The sequence below is a fragment of the Podarcis filfolensis genome (assembly GCF_964270895.1).
Source record: "Podarcis filfolensis genome assembly, chromosome: 3".
Lineage (NCBI taxonomy): Eukaryota > Metazoa > Chordata > Lepidosauria > Squamata > Lacertidae > Podarcis > Podarcis filfolensis.
Window position 1 is genome coordinate 58,589,132 of NC_139606.1, and position 17,871 is coordinate 58,607,002.

Here is a 17,871-nt window from a genome sequence, read left to right on the forward strand (position 1 = left end):
CTTCTGTTGACACAGCCTAGAATAGCACTAGCTTTTTTTTGCTATTGACTCATGTTCAGCTTCTGGTCTGCTAAGACCCCTAGATCCTTTTCACATGTGCTACTGGCAAGCCAGCTGTTCCCCATTGTATATTTGTGCAGCTGGATCTTCCTGCCTAAGAGTAGAACTTTACTTTTGTCCCTATTGAAATTCAGTTTGTTAGTTTTGGCCCTGTTCTCCTGTCTGTTAAGGTCATCTTGAATCCTGATTCTGTTTTCTGGGGCATTAGCTACCCCTCCCAGTTTGGTGTCATCTGCAAATGAGCATCCGCTCAATGCTTTCATTCAAGTCATTTATAAAGATGTTGAACAACAACAGGCCCAGGACAGAACCCTGCATTACCCCACTTATCACCCTTTTCCAGGATGAGGAGGAACCATTAATGAGCGGTCTTTGGGATCAGTTAATCAACCAGTTACAAATCCACCTAACAATTACTTTGTCCAGTCCACATTTCACCAGCTTCTCAGCAAGAATATCATGAGGGTCTTTATCAAAAGCCTTACTGAAATCAAGATACACTATGTCCACAGCATTCCCCTCATCCACGAATCTTGCCACTCTCTCTCTCTCTCTCTCTCTCTATAATGATTCATCTGTCATCTGTTTTTAAGAAACCCATTCTGGGTCTTAGTAATCACAACATCCTTTTTCTAACTGTTCACAGACCAATCGCTTAATTATCTGTTCCAAGACCTTTCCTGGTATCGATGTTGCTAATTACCTGGGTCTTCTTTTTTCCCTTCTTGAAGATGGGGACAACATTTGCCCACCTCCAGTCTGCAGGGACCTCGCCTGTTCTCCAACTCTAATCTGGACATACTATAAATGCCTAATTTAAGATTCTATATACAGTATAGGTTTCCAAACACAGAGCATGATTCAAATTTAAGGATATTTTTTGCTGTTTTGAAGAGAAGAGAATTGTGCTATTAAACTAGAGCAGCTCATAGGTTGTATTAATATGTAAATTTAAATTAGGGTGTCAATTGTAAAAATTTATATATAAAAATACAACACTTAATATTTCACAGTGCTATTGAAATCCAATACTGTTATTTTCCCATATGCATAAAAGCCTATGTCACATTTCACTTCTCAAGTCCCATCTAGGGATGCTTGAGGTATTATGTTTCTGTGAATTCCAATGCAAAGTGACCTGATCTACACCTCCCACACTAATGTACGATTTGGAACATAATTATCCTTCTGATTTTGCACTTCTTTCAATTTTGTGATATGCTTTTAGCTAAAAAAAAGAAAAGTGTCAAAATGCAGAAAAAATGCAGTGAAACATTTTGAAATGCACATGTTGTGATAAAATACATTGAGAAATGTGTATATTGAGACAGAATGGACTATATTCATCCAATCAATTATGCTAGCAGAAGCTAATGCAAAGACTCCCACTTGCACAATGGGAATTTGTCCACTATTATTCCCCCGCATGTGCCCTGCACAATCCCCAAATCTGCACCATAGGGTTGGGGGAACCCAACAGAAAACATGCCTCCAGGCTACACTGATTACAAGCCAATATGTTTAGAATTTTGATAAAACTCTGTTTAATTAAGTATTTAAATACTATTTAAATATTTGTTTAGCAGATTAATGTGGAAAAGAAACAGAACAGACTAATACAAGAGCACATGCAAAACTGACATAGACTCACTTGCCCATCCCATGTCCATTCAAACATGATACAATCAAAATTATGCCGTCCTCTAGTTTAAATAAGGCATATGGGTATATATGTGATGCCAAAATAATGAAAACAGTTAGAGAACAATAAAACTGTCCCATATGGAAGGCAGCATAAAAGACAGCAGATCAGATAAAAAGCATTAATAGAGATAGCTGAAACATTTGTGTAGTTCAGTACTATTAAAGTTTGCTTCCATCATGCTTAATGGGTCTTACTCACGGGTTGGTACAAAACCAATCCTGGTTCACTAAAAAGGTCTTCATATATCACCAAGTTAAACTTGTTTGACACATTTCAGCTGAACGGCTATCTTCAGTTTGGAGTCTTTCTATTGGCTGCATCTATCTTTAAAGTGAAGCCAAAGACCGCTTTAAAGGAGACCAGGCATTCATTAGCTATTTTGATCAAGGACATATCTCTTACTTTAAAATTTTCTGTTTAAAACTTAAGGGAGCAAAATATTTAACAAAATTCTTACAATAAAATGACCTGAAATAATTCTGCTCACTAAACAACATCAGAAGCAGCTCCCCAGAGCTGCTGTGTTAGCTTCCTAACATGCATATCTCTGCTACTTACTGGGAGAGAAAGGGAATTAGTCAAGGTGGTTGGGAGTTCAGTGCAGTGCAGTGCAAACACACTAGAAGAATCAATCTGGTGGTCCTGCCAGTGCATTTGTACCATGCTGACCTCCCTGCCACCTTGTCCCTCTCCTGCCCAGTAATCAACAGTGATTCACCTGCCAGCAAGTTAGCATGTCATCCTGGCTGCTGTTGGTTCTTGGCAAGTCAAAGTTGACAGGACATCTAAACCAGGCCTTTCCCCTTCCTCTCTGCATTTAGCTACTCAGCACATCTGCAAATCCCTTCTCCCTAGAGTACCAAGAGACATTGACTGACATTTTCCAATTGTCTAAGATATTCCTTTTGAGCTGCTCTAATGTTTTCCCTTTCTACTCCCCTTTTAAACAACTCAATTAGAGATCTTCCTGTCAATGTGAACACAACACATGTGGAGAAAGTTGTGATCGGTGTTGCCCTGGATTTAACCAGAAGCCTTGGCGAGCTGGGACCTTCCTTGTAAAGCATGAGTGTGAAGGTAATGGAAAGACTCCAATTAGATGTTGTTTATGACACTGGTTAAAAAAACCCAGACAAGCCAGCTCCAGTCTGCCACAGCAATCAGACCTGGATAGGGCCTGATGCCAGCTGGAGCTGGCTGAGAGAGCAGTTTAGGACACAGTTTGGGATTCAGTGGATCCCAGGACAGCTCAGCTTCAACCTATGTGTGAGCTGTCTGCTGGTGGGGAAATGCATGGCCACCTCTGCTTCATACGATAAAAGCCTGCCAGAATAAAAGGTCTTCAACAACTGGTGAAAAACAATGAGGCAGAGAGCTGTTTTATGTGTGCCAATAATGTCAATGGGAAAAATGAAATCATAACTTTGCACTTAAAACAATGATACCTACTAGTAGTTAACCCTGGTGAAAATGTTGTCTTTCAGGTATGCTGTATGTAAATAATTTTGAGCTGGAAAGCAGCTATCAAAGGGTCCAACCATTTGTAATGATTTAATACTGGAGGAAAAAAAGGCATTGCAAAAATAATGGCCTTCCTCTATCCAGCGCTTTCATGATCAACCCATATACTTGGAAAAAGTGGTGTGTCTGTACTGATTTTAAAATGATACTTTGACATGCCTAAAGTACAAAGACTGGAAAAAGCATTGAGGATTGTCCCTCTACTAACAAAATGATTTGAAAAGGAAATATCCAGAAGAATGCTTTGACATCATTTGTGACTGGTCCCTTATTAATTTAAAGACCAGAAAAAGCTGTTTGTAGATGAGATATTTATGCTATTTGTTTCAATACACAGAGCACAAGTGTCAAAATGATGAAAGAATATTGTTAAATCTCTGGTAAAATGTTGTTTCTATATGTCTGCACCAATGCGACGTTTGCTAATACACTTTTCCCTTTTTTTCAGCTTGCAATTGTCATGGGAAAGCTGAAGAATGTTACTATGATCAGTCTGTGGCAGAGAGAAAGCAGAGTCTGAATATCCATGGGGATTACATTGGGGGTGGAGTGTGCATTAATTGCACACAAAACACAGCAGGCATCAACTGTGAAACCTGCATTGATGGGTACTTCAGGCCAAAGGGGGTAAAGTATGATCCACTCTTATCTTCTGTAGCCCTAGACATAATTTTCACCGTAAGGTGCTGGGTTATTAAGTGGCAAAGATGCTGTTTTGATTGCCATTTTTGGAAGGTTAAATTCTAATTCTGACAGCCTACTAGCGGCCTTTCACAGTGGGAAATCGGTAAAGGAGAGATTCACAAGGATATGAAAGTAAACTGTGTTGATATGAAAGACTACACTGGAGGGTCAAGGCTTCCAGCTAGTATTTCTGCTTCAATTGAAGCAGGATGCAATCCAATAAACATCGCTTTCCTATCAGAAGGGGCATGTTGTTTACCAGAGAAGAGTAATATTAGCGCAATTGCCAGTGAGAGGAATATGACAAGCTTTTGAATTAAGGGTTTATGTTTCATAATTTTTCTTTTGTCTGTAACCTTGTTGCCCTTGCTTTCCTTACATAGGTGCTCCCAGCTAGTCGCAATCCATGTCGGCAATGCCATTGCAATACTATTGGCTCTCTAGATGGTACATGTGTCAAGGATGAAAAACATGCTTTAGGAGGTGAGAATTTCTGGGGGGACTGGGTCGCCATGTTAAACATTACATGCCACATTGTTAAATCAAACGTTAAGTAGTAACCTCTTTTCGCTTTCCCAATGCTTTCAGAAATACCATCTCACAGGAGACCTTTTCAAATCTGCTTGCCTACTTTCTTGTAGAGTTCTTCCTTGGAGACCTAATCATTCCACCCCCCTGCCATTCTGTCTTACATTCTCTATCTTGTGACATGCACATTTGGGGAAACAGGAATCTCTTCCCTATGGACTTCAGGTTTTTCTTCTCTCTCTCTTGTTGTATATGGAAAGGCGTTGCGCAAGAATTTGTACAAAAATACACACTGATATGTATCCCATCATTTCCCATATGCCTGCCAAAGTTGGCCCATGGGCGTAAGGGGGGGATAAAGATCTGGTGCTCTGAGTGCAGCAGGACATGATGACATTTCCTTGCTCTCTGCAGGAATTGTACTGCAGAGGGAAAGCATGGCATTTTTATATTAGGAAGGTCCTCTTTTCAGGACGGACTCTGAAGATTCTTCTCGTGCAAGTAGTTCTCACATTAGGCTTGCGCTTTTCATGATAATGACTTATGGGTGTAGTTCCATGAATGAAAAGGTGTGCATTAGAAACAAACTTTCACTGCAGGCAGGTCCCAGACTACCATGTCTAGCCATTCAGGCAAGCAAGGATTGTTAGAAATGTAGCAAGTATCCAGTTCCTTTTGTTTTTCTTAATGAAACTCATTCTAAGGCCAGATTAGAGCCTCTGCTTTAGACTCCTCCTTTAGCACATCTAATTTGCATAAAAATCCTATTACATGGCTCCTCAGAAATAAACCCCATTGAGTTCAAGGGCACTTCCTCCTAGGTAAGTGAGTATAGGATTGCAGCCTACAGCACATTCAATTCAGGCTGAACTTTTTAAAAATAAAATAAAAGAAATTATACCTATCCAGTTGTATTGAGCCCAATAATGACTCGTTCTTACAATCTGCTGCTGTGAAGTCGGGAAAAATGCTTGGTGTCCATACGCTGTAAAGCCCCCCCCCCAAAAAAAAAAACACCAGTTCTTTAATCTATGTAAGCTGGGGAGAGATGGTGCTTATTTGAAGGAAAGGGTGAAAAGCATATTTATTTTCCCCAATGGATTTTCTCTATATATTTGCAAATCAGTATGAATGCACATTAGGTATACTGAAATTGACTTTGTTGGTGCTGGCTGTTTTCTGTATGGAAAGAAATGTTTATTTGGAGTAAAATGCAAACCTGCTTCTAAGGTATCTGTCAACCCAAGCAAGAATAAAAATGCACTAATCCTAGGAGTATAATGGGAAAGGATGATAATGACTGATTCTCTCCAAACTTAATGCCTACACATCTTGTCTTTCTGGCACACTGAAGCAAAGGATTATTGGATACAGCTATAATGTTAACAATTTATTCTCTGGTCACATTACAGCAGTATTTCTGTGCTGGTACAATTACCTGCTGCACTAGCATTGTTAAAAGAAAGCCGAGCACTATAATATTTACCAGAAATTTGTGCCTACCAACTGACCAGGAGCTGGGCTTGTAGATGAATCTGTTAGATTTATCTCCCTAAGTTTTTCAGATACCTTTGTTGAATGTTCATCAATCCTAAAGTATTCAGGTTACCTAACTGTGTTCCAGCTCCCTTTGTTACAATCCACATTAAAAAAAATTCAGTGGACTTAAAATCACTTCTCAACAAAACCACTTGACATTTTAAAAGTTCTTCTGTTTGGATTGGCAATTATTAATAATCAAATTTTGGAAGTTTGATTCATTTAAAAATGGTTTGTAGGCTTAGCTGTGTCTACTTCATTTCCTCACTGTGAAAGGAAATAGGTAATCAAACTTATTGTTCAACCTCCAATCTACCTGCATAACTCCACATGTAAAGAGGTTTGAGCTTGTTGCTCCTGTCCAGAACAAATGGCTCTCACAAGCCACTCTTGAGTTCCTATACCAATAATTTAGAAACTTTTGCTACTTTGTAACTAAGCCAAGTTTTACTGCCTGTGCAACTTTTTCTGAATGCTGTGTGGAAAAGCACATGACTCAGATTTTTGGAAAGTTAGTAAGTAAACCATTTTAAACTCACCAAACCTGTGGTCTTTTTTGTGCTAGGGGAAGAGGGAAACTTTGGAAGGGCAAGTTTTAAAGGTCCAACGGCCTATATTTCCATGCCTTACTTTGCCATACACTTTATGCTTTTAAATCTCTGCTGGAGTTTGCTCACCTAAGAGTACTTGTCCCAAACTTGGATCTTGGCATGCAGTGAATTCTCTTTTCTATATATTTTCTATTTGCACCAACAAGAAGAGCCTCCTGGATCAGGCCAGTGGCCCATCTAGCATCCTGTTTTTTCAAGGAAACCCTGAAGCAGGGTCTGAGCAAAAGAGCACTGTCCTCTCCTGTGGTCTCCAGCAATTGCGAAATTGGGAAATATTACTGCCTCCAAATGTGGAGGCAGAGCATAGTCATCATAGCTAGTAGCCATTGATAGCAGTCTCCTCCATGAATTTGTCCAATCGTATTGTAAAACCATCTATGTTGGTGGCCATCACAGCCTCCTGAGCTGTAAGTTCTCACAAGATCTGAATCCTAGCAGACAGTGGCCTTACTGTGCCTTTATTAGCCTGAGTTGTTTTAATTAAATACATGAGTGTTACTTAACCTCTCCTCGCCTGTCTGCTTAACTCACTGAGTTTATGTTAATAAGCATCTAGCTGAGCTTGGTGTTTGCTTGCTTTTGCTACAGACCAGCTTCCTGGCTTCTGTCACTGTAAACGTGGCTTTGGAGGAGAAAGGTGTGATCGGTGTGCATTGGGTTACAAGGGATTTCCTTACTGTCAGCCCTGCAACTGCTCTCTGGATGGCAGCTTAAATGATGACCCTTGTGAAGGACCCTGCAGGTGCAAGGTATGGATTACAACCTCTCTTTCTTTCAGCAAGTATAAACTTTTCATCTGTGCTAACAAAGATAAGAAGCTTTGCCTTCATCCATTTTTTTTCTTCTGTAAGTCCCTCTGGCAGTGCCTGAGTGTCAAACAAGTGTGACCCCCAACCTTGAAGTATTTCTGATGTGAATGTGATCTCTTAATCTTGAATAGTGAATGGGAATTGGAGCCGCAAAGTACCTTTGCTAAAACAGTCTCACACATGCACACACAGACATAGAGCTATACAGATAGTAAATTGCTATTTAAAATTATGTTTCTTTATGGTGCAGGGGGGGGGGATCTGTGTTGACAACAACAACTTATAGACCCTTAGGTATTTCTTTTTAAATGAAGCACACAAATAACCTTTGCAGATTTGGTTTAATTTGGCAGCAGTACTTAATCTCCCTTTCTTGCTTCAGAATGAGGGCAATAGGATGGACCTCGTCACACAGCCAAATCTGATTGGCTACATTGTGCTGTGAAACTGTCATGTTTATTACATGATCTCTGATTGGATAGGATCAAGGACAGAGAAAATAACAGTGCCAAGGCAGCATGACATGGTGGAAACAATGATTCTGAGCAAGCAAGATAAATCTAAAAGTATACAAGTTAGGGTTGCTTTTGCTGACACTTTAAACTACCTTGCCTGTCCCCCTCCCCATGATGGCAACATTCACATCAAAAGCCCGACTTTCGAATGAATGGATGTTAAGACTGGTTGGTGGAAATATTATGGAGTAAGCAGGGTTCGACTTGCAACACCAATGGTCCTGTTTCACATTGGTGTTTTGTTTTGGGGTTTTTTGTTTTTGTTTTTTAATGTGTAAGCAAATTCTTGAAGTTTTCTTTTCTTAAACAAGCCCCAACTGAGATTGAACTAATTCGTTGGGGAAATATTGGGTTCAATACTCAATACCCTGTGATCTTCAACCAATTACCGTAGATCAAAATTACTACAGTGTTAGCTTAACAGCCCTGAAATCTGCTCTGGGTGTTAACACTTTTATCACTTTGCACATGCATAAGACTCTATCAGAAATAAAAAGGCTTCCTGTCCAATTTTTAATTTCCAAGTAAGAAGATGTAGAGATTCCAGGATTGGGTAAATCATATATTATATTCTTAAAGTGAAAGGTGTGTACCCAACCCACAACATCTACAGTGCATTAGACCTAACAAGCCAAAGGCTGAGAGAGATAAGTGTGAGGATTAATAATAATTTGTAGTAAAATATTGATACATGAACCAGAAATTATTCTGAGTGAAATCATACATATGTTCTCATTCACAGGCATAAATATACATTATGGTAACATGTGCAGGTACTACCAGCCCACATATCCTTTCTCAGATGTTGAAAAGTATGTGGCATTATGTCTTCCTATGAATGTTTCCCTGCCCCCTACTCTGCTTGTTTGTTTGCAGCTTAGGTTAATGTATATGTTGATGCCACACCACAATTTTCCCCGGAGAAAGATACAGAAGTAAGTGGGTTGGTGGAACCTACATGTCTTCCTATGTAGCTTGATCCTCACCATTCTCAGGAGTGTGACATCTTAAGATTCACAAGTTATTTTAGGTTAGCAAGCTATTATCTTGGGACTGTAGCTTTCACTAGAGATGTAGGAACATGCCTCAATCTGTTCCAACATTGAGTCACACTTTCTTCCAGTATTTTTTGTTCCACTACAATTGGTTTATTTTGCACAAGTCTTCCTTCCATTTCATTGTCTGCTGATGCAGAACTGTACAACCTTCCCTCTAGCTTCAGTATTTTCAGTCTCTGAGACTTCCAGATCACAAGAGAAGATGTTGTAAAGTATTCCAGCTATGTATGTGTCTCTGTCTGCCACAGCGGTGCCTTCATGCTCCCACTGCCCATTACCTTTAACTCCAGAGGCGACAGTCATGGGTCCATGAAGATTTACAGTTCTGCTGCTACCAAAGCCAGATGTTTTGAACAACCACTGCACAAGGTCAACCTCAAAGTCTGTGACACGTTTACTGTCAAAGGAGGGGAAAGAGAACTTGCAGACACAATGTAAACTGAAAGCAAAATGCTTGTGGAAAATATAGAACACAACCTGTTTCTTCCCCAGTGTGCAAGTATAAAGGAAGTTAAATGTAAATTATTTTCCAGCCTTATCCACAACCTGCTTAAGAACCAACTGTATTGAACACAGGGATGTGGGTGGCGCTGTGGGTTAAAACACAGAGTCTAGGGCTTGCTGATCAGAAGGTTGGCGGTTCGAATCCCCACAACAGGGTGAACTCCCGTTGCTCGGTCCCTGTTCCTGCCAACCTAGCAGTTCGAAAGCACGTCAAAGTGCAAGTAGATAAATAGGTACCGCTCCAGCGGGAAGGTAAACAGCGTTTCCGTGCACTGCTCTGGTTCGCCAGAAGCGGCTTAGTCATGCTGGCCACATGACCCGGAAGCTGTACACTGGCTCCCTCGGCCAATAAAGCAAGATGAGCGCCGCAACCCCAGAGTCAGTCACAACTGGACCTAATGGTCAGGGGTCCCTTTACCTTTACCTTTATCTCTGATAGAATGTGAACTAGGCTGACAAGCTGTTAGGAGAGATATCATGCATGTCTGAATGTTCCTTAGTTAACCCTCAAAATCAGGAAATGATTACATGGGAAGAAGCATATAGTCCTATTCCACTATTATGGTCAACACTGTCAAGCGGACCGATAAGTGGGGCAGTCATGGTCAGAGATCAAAGTAGGTGGTTGTGGTCCCTTTTACCCTATTATGCATTGCATTTCAAAGCTCTTGTGAAATTCCTCTTACTGCCCCTTGAAAATAGGACAGATTTGGAAAACAAAGTGGTCACATGTACAAAAAATGCTACTTGGAAAATGTGTGCACTTGCCACTTCCTTTGTGCAACCTCCTTTGTTCCTTAGCTTCAAAGTGTGATGAAATTCAAGCAGTAACATGTAAAGGAGCAGAAGGAGGAGGCACTTAATGTGCTACATTAAATGAGCCACTGTTCATATTGTATTCATCTATAGAGAACGATTTGAATTGGTGTAGCCCCTGCCCACCTTCGCCCACTACCTAATAAACTGGGAGAAACAATATTACATTTTCAGGAGGGCAGGGTAGCTGTTTTCCACTCGGTACTCTTAATTATTTATTAATTGCCTACCCACAACAAACAATTGAGATTAACTGGGCCCTCTGCTTTTGGTTTATCTTCCCCCACTTCTTTTTCTTTTTGCAAATCAAATCAATGTTAGCTTTGCTGCTTCTTTCACTAGCCTGACTCCAGGATAGTATCATAACCAGAACAGATCCAGTTCACATGAGCAAAACTCACTTTTAGGCCATATCCTCAGAGTGACTTCTAAAACTTTCACCCAAAGGTATTAAGGTTCACATCCTGTTGCTTTGCTTCCTGAATGAAACTCTGGAAATAAATCTCTGTCCTGGAAGTCTGCAGAAAGTTGGTGATGTTTGCTGGCACTTCCGTCAAGGGATATATGAAAAGGATTTTCTGGATATAGGATTAGTAGGCTCATAGTAATAAAATCTGTATTTAACATCTGCCCTCATATTTTCTCTTTTTGATCTTAAAGACTTTCATTTTCTTTTCTTCTTTCTCAACGGCTTTTCTTTTCTAAGGTATCCTAGAACTCCAAAACTATTTTAAACCCTTTTCTTCATGTTAATTCTATATCTTTGGCTGCAAGGGAAGCAAGTAACTTTCATTGGACATGTATGAGTAAACTATCGCTAGCATGATACTGGCCGTAATAGGCTAGCCATCATTTCCATCTAGGGAATGTTTTGCCATTTGCGGTGAACCACAAAATGGTGTCTCCCTCCCCATCAGGGAAGAAGAGGTAAATGAAGATATTGGGATCAGTTGCCCCTCTGGATCCTGTCCTTTGAAGTGGTCACCTCACCTTGCCTCATGAGTGGGCCCAGTTTCTATGAAACCAACAGCCTCTGCAGGTCTATGGTCAAACATATTTGTCCATGGAACACAGCACTTCATACAATCCCTACACTTATTGTAGTGCAAGCAAGTAATGAACTTTTAGACACTCTGACCTTTTACTAGTAAAAGGACAATGTGGCACTTGGATTCCAGTTAATTGCAATAGACACATTCAGAATACTCATCAGATGATTATTATATATCAGAGGAGTAGGACTCTGCCTAACAGCAAACGGAGCATAATCTTTAATCCAGACTACACACACCTGCCATTTGCAGTAGATATGCATAACTAAAACAGAGCAAGGCAGCTGGCCAAATGTTTCCTTTTCTTGGCAATCTGCAAAGTAACAAATGGAACAGTATTATCGCAAATGCAACAGAATTTGGAAAGGGGCAGTGTACCCACTTAACATTACTGAAAAGGAATAAACACATTAACAAAAAAGAAGCAAAAAAAGAAAACAGCATAAATTTTGTGTATGCAAATGTACATGTATTGATGCATTTGGAGAAATCATCACTATAACTTTAATAGAAATACAACCCCCACTATAGTGGGGAAGACCAGGTTACCTGTGTGCCTGTTCAGACTGTTGTTTGGGTACTAGTTGTTGATAGGCAGCGTAAAGGCCTAGGCACTCCCTTCTTAGGGCTCCTGCTCTTTAAACCAGATTTGGACCAGATAGCCCTCCAAACAGAGGATGCCAGCAAATAGAGGGCTGTCTTCTGACAGCCCTTTGAATACAAAGCTGTGCTCTGTCAGGTGTGGTCACCCTAAAATAAGTATTTTTTATTTTTTACCAATATTTTTTTATTTTTTTCTTTACACGATCATTTTTACAATACAGGTAAAAAATCAAAATATGCAATTGGAGATGAAAAGGGATACTCGCTGAAGGGAAGGAGGGAAGTCGCAAGCTCGGCAGAGCTAAAAGTGTATATGTGGTTCAATGTATTGTAAGGAGTATTTTTTTTTTTGATGAATCTCCTTTAAAATAGCCAAAGGCAAGGCTCAGCAACTTTGTGTCCAGATCTTAATTATTTCGTATTAAATGGTTTAGTCTTTACATGGTTTTTATTGATGTTTTATACATTTTAAGTTTGTTGTATATCACCCTGAGCATCTTTGGAGGAAAAGTGATTTCTGAAAACTTTCAAACAAACCTGACTAATATTCCCATGTACATTTGCAGGCCAATGTTGAAGGAGAAAATTGTGATCGTTGCAAACGTGGCTTCTTTAACCTGCAGCAAGACAACCCCCAGGGTTGTGAAGCGTGCTTCTGCTCAGGAATAACAAACGACTGTGTGGGCTCTCGTTGGACCTACCACGCTGTAAGCTAGAATAAATGTGTACACCCTTCCAATGTATCTCCCTTTTTAAATGTTATTAATTCCAGCATATCTCCCCCCTTTTAAATGTTTTGAATTGAAACCAGCTTTGTAAAGTGTTTATACTTCATAGCTATATTTTAAATTCAAGAATAAAACAATACATTACTTGTTATTTTTACACTGGAGAGCAGTTCTAGAATCTATGCCCCCAAAGAAAAATGCAAGCAAAATCATTTGGGGAAATTGCTCTTTAGGTGCAGATGAGAAAAGTGTGAGAGAGGAACTGGGGAAGTGTGAGAGAGCTCTTACGCTGTCCATCTTATAGACAGATCGGAGAGAGGCTTAAAATTCTCTGGAATGGGAACAAATATACCTGTTGTCTCACACAGGATAGCAGCAAGTTTAATGTGAAATATCTTCTTGGGATAGTTATCTATTACTTTTGGATATGTTGTTGAAACATTCTTTAAGAGGATAACGTCATTCTTTAAAAAAACCACCCCCACACACCCTGATTTTGAGAAGCATTAAGGGGGGGGGGCTTCGTAAATTTAATGTTCTCCCTGCCCTCCCCCACTGGGGGAAAAGAATCTTGAAGCCTCTCAAGTTTCAGGATTTTAGCCTGAGATGAAATTCAGTTATATTTCCCTCCCGACTGGATGCGTATCTGAAACCAACCACACCATGCTTGTAGCTTTCAGTGTATCATAGTGACTAACTCACACTGAAGCATGTGAAGGATACCATGTTTCTCCACTGAAAGCTAAGAACTATGGAAAACTTCTGGCATGACTTGGAGAACTGTGCCTTGCTGTCATTGGGCTGGATGACTTCAAAACAAACTTAGAGCACATTTGTTTAGGAGGCATCGTAAACATCTGGACTCAGCAAATGGGAGAAATGAGCATGCGATAAAGATAGGTAGGTGCTCTTTATCAAAGAATATCCCATAGTACCTGTAACTGTGTGGGGAATGCCTAGTGTTTTTATCACCCTGCAGCCCACTGGGGTTAAAGTGCATGGTTGGAGGCTTGAGGCCATCACCTCTCCATGATCATGTAGTAAGTTTTAAACCACACATAAGTTGTGCAGATGATCTATCTATTCACCTACCTATCTATTTGTTTATAACGCAGCTGAAATTCAGTGTCTCCATCTTGTGGGTTCCACTACTTTGAAATAGCAATTCTCCAGTTTGATTGGGCTTGGAGAGGGAACTATTTTGGTTTAAATAGCTATGTGTTGTAATTTTGTTTTGTATGTGTGTGATATGAGATGCCTGCTGGGTGAACTCTGTAACCAGGATCTGTTTCAGCTCGCAGCTGAGCCGTTTCACAACTCTGATGGTATCCACTCACCCGAAAGCGATCAGCCTTGAGCTTGCCTGCATATTTACAATTTGCCTGGGAATTCCATAATGTCAGAGGTTTCCCAGGGCATCCCATGTGCTCTTCTTAAATATGAATTGATGTTTGATATTATGTTGAGCAAGAAAACTGAGAAGGGACTGTTAAACAGTTGGACCTGTATCTGATAGTCTGCTAAACTCCTATTATATTCTTTTGTGCTGAAGGAGACTGCTGAGCTCCTTACAGCAGGGGTGCACAACGTATGACACACAAAGCTACTTTGATAGCTGAGGCATTGTGAGATGTTTCACAATTGTATTTTATTTTAGAGGAGTAAAAAATAAACCCCACCATTTTCCCTTTTTGGGAAATTGCCTGTTTCATGATTTTGGTAAACAGAAAGAAAATAGCTTGTTCATCTTTTAATAGTGTTCCCCACTAATTGCAATATCTGCAGGGATGAGGTGAGTGTGAAATGCGATGGAGGGTGGTTGAAAATGTAAGGGCCCTGGCTTGAATTGACTGGCGCCCTTTTGAGCTGGGTCCACCTGTCTTTGAGCTGTGCTATGCTTAAAGCTCGCGGCCTCTTAAGCGAGATGAGCACGCAACCCCAGAGTCGGACACGACTGGCCCGTACGGGCAGGGGTACCTTTACCTTTACCTTTTTATGCTTAAACTGAGGTTCAGGACCTGCAACACCCCCCCTACCTTTCCTGCCAGTCTTTCCCCCTCCCCAAACTATCCTTAACTTGGGAAAAGGGGGCACAGGCAGGAGAGGTCCTGCAGTCAATTTATATGTGCTACACATTATTTCCTGTCAGTTCATGAGGAACACTGCAGGCCCCTTCAGGTCCAAATTATGCCCTCCATGCATCATTTCCTGCCCAGGATCATGTGACTTGTAGTTTGGAATATGTCATGTGCAGCCGAAGAGAAGACCTTAATAGGGTGTCTCCTGTCCCTCTCTCCTGTCTTCTGCTTTCTGTCTCATTCTACTGCCCTCTGATATTCTTCCTCCAAGATAAGTTATGTTGTTGTTGAAGCACAGGCAAGGAAGCAGAGCAGGCTTCGAGAATCAGAGGGAGGCAATGAGCTGCCCAGTTTATTTTTTGAACAAGCAGTAGTGTGCTTGCCCATCTCTAAATATCAGGGCTGTGAGCTAAGGATAGCAGGAATTACTTTGTTCTGCTCCATGGAGTTTGAAAGCAGGGAGTGAAACGATAGCATTCTGTTTGGAGTTGAGTTCAGAAGCTGGCATGGCTTCCACAATTCACTCCTAAGCTTATGGCACCTCTTGAAAGATGATAGTAACATTAGGATGTGAGACAGTAGTTTTTTTAGATAGACCACTGCCTTGGGTCCTAATTGCATTTCTATAGCATAGTGTGTGAACTACGGACTTGCTGCATCGCAGACCTTTTCGCCTCCAATGCAGGTGGAGTTTTACATCCCAAGAAGGGAAGCCTCCTCCAATCTAATTATAAAACCTACACCAGGCGGTAAAGATTATCAAGGGTTGGAATAGATCTAACCCTTGCTCATCTCATTACTGGATTGGAGATCACAGATGCTCTCCCCTGTGATACAGACAGGGTTCTGCATCCCTTGCTGTTTGGGGGGCAAAGGGATAGGAGTAGCTACCATAGCCCTCTCATTATGATTCTAGCCAGTGCAGAGCAGGCACTCATTCCTATCGTGCTTAGAGTCCTCCTCAACTCAGGAGGAAATATTAACAAATCCAGAGATAGCTGGACTAGGGCACGGTGAGCTGAGTTTCAACCACATAGAGGGGTGAGCCAGCCAGGCAGAAAGTTTTTAATGGGTGGGTTCCCCGGTCACAGACACCCTTCACATGACATGGGGAGCTGTCCTCATTCCATTTAGGAATACCTCTAATATAGAGAGAGGACTAGGTAACATTGGCCCCCAAGAGACCCCTATCAAACCCCATCCAGTGAACTACAGCTGGGCTTTTCTAAGCCTTTTCCTCGCTGTACCAAAGCTTTCCAATCTAGCAAGTGGAAAGTGTTTTTAACCTACCCTTTCTGACACTGGAGGGAGATATTTCAGGTGCAAGATGTCCTGAATGGTGCTTTTGCATCAGAAGGGTGGGATATAACTATTTTAATAAATAAAATCAGATGGTTATGATTGCTCCCTCTTTCTCAATCCTGGAACTTGAGAGAAACCAGCTTCTCTTAGCTACCATTGAAGAGACTTCTGGGTATCCTTTGAAGAGAATGCCAGTTGCCCTGAAGAAGAGTCTTTACATTTGAAACATTCTGGATCTTAAAGTATTGCTTTCAGTGCAGCACTGAAGTCTTGTCTCATTTTATTGTGGGGGCTCATTCCTTCCTTCTTTTCTTCACTGGACGCCATGATTGCAGCCAAGATTCTGGTCTGAGTGGCCCACCTCCAAGTGCATGCAGCTCCCTAAGAAGCTGCTCAGCTTCCAGCTCTTCTTACAATTTCCTTGTTAAGAAGTTTGTCTTGCAAATCCTTCTGTTGCAAGGTGATACATTCTGCTTCCCTATGCTACTCATGGTCTGAAAATTCTTTTATGGAGGCTGCCTAATTTTATCATAAGGAGGTGCATCTAATATGTTGTTCAGTGCAATGCATTAAATATAATTTGACTACCTTTCTCATGAAGTTGGCACATGCAGAATTACAGTTAAGGAATACATTCTGCAGTACTCATTCATAATTTGTTACCAGCTTCAAATGGGGTGTGTGTGGAGTGAGCCCTTTGAACTCAGAATAATTAAAAACTCTTTGAAGAGAACCAATCATGACTTTAAATAAATGATTCTAAAACTTAGGCTCCTCTTGATTTCACTGAATATGGAAAGAAGGGAACCCCTCTATTCATAATTTTATGCAATGTGGCAAACTCTTTGCTTCTGTGCTAAATGGAAATCTATTTAAATTATGAATAGGAAAACAAAAAGAAACAAGGAAGGAATATAGATTTTGTAGGTTTCAGTATGTGGATATTAATAGGTATTTTCTTTTGTCACCATAGATCATGGACATGAATGGCTGGCACCTGACAGATGTAGCTGGTCGCGCTAGAGTGACTCCTCAGCAGGACAGCTTTGATGGACCTCAGCAACTTAGCATCAGCAACGTGGCTGCGAGGACTGCTTTGCAGCAGATTTATTATTGGAGTGCACCCAGTCCTTATTTGGGCAACAAAGTAAGTGCAGATGGTCTTTGCCTGGGTGTTAATTTGATTTATTAATAGCGAAAGATGTAAGCAATTATTTTTCTTTTAGTTTGCATTTGTGGGGTAGATATTTGACCAGCAAAATTGCTTGCTGAAAGCAACTGACATAGGCATACAGAGAATCCCCGTGAGACACAAGGCAAAGGGTAAGTAAGCTAAGCAAAGCACTTCTGCTCCCGGGGCCTCCTGGCAGCTTTGGGTGTCAGGTGCTAGGAAAGCTCAGATAATTTGCAGTATTATTTCTAGGATGAATTGGCTGGTGGTCTATTCTGTGCGAGTAACATGTGTTTCTTTCAAGCAGTCTTATCTTCCTTACCACACCTTCACATTTCACTGGTTCTTTCCCACTTAGTTTACACAGATGCTGACAGCAGATCAGATGTTGAGGGGGTGTGCTAGGGGAAAAAACATGTATTGCTTAGTGGGAAACTTGAGTGCCGGGAGCTATACCTTGGGATTCCAGAGATGGTGTGCTGCTAAAATGTTTACAAGCCTCGTTGCCGTGTTTAAAACCACACAGTTGCTTACAAGCTGACCCATCTTCCGAGGTCCTATATCTCTGGGATATATAGCTCCACTTC

General features: G+C 40.9%; 1 protein-coding gene across 13 annotated transcripts in view; it reads left to right on the forward strand.

The window, feature by feature from the left end:
- LAMA2 (laminin subunit alpha 2) overlaps positions 1-17,871 on the forward strand; it is a 359,840-nt gene that overhangs the window by 133,459 nt on the left and 208,510 nt on the right. For all 13 annotated transcript variants that reach the window (XM_083607541.1, XM_083607530.1, XM_083607532.1 and 10 more), the window contains exons 7-12: positions 2,725-2,842; positions 3,735-3,913; positions 4,354-4,453; positions 7,237-7,397; positions 12,572-12,712; positions 17,087-17,260. In XM_083607541.1, the coding sequence (XP_083463667.1) occupies positions 2,725-2,842; positions 3,735-3,913; positions 4,354-4,453; positions 7,237-7,397; positions 12,572-12,712; positions 17,087-17,260 (873 nt within the window). The remainder of the gene's footprint in view (positions 1-2,724; positions 2,843-3,734; positions 3,914-4,353; positions 4,454-7,236; positions 7,398-12,571; positions 12,713-17,086; positions 17,261-17,871) is intronic.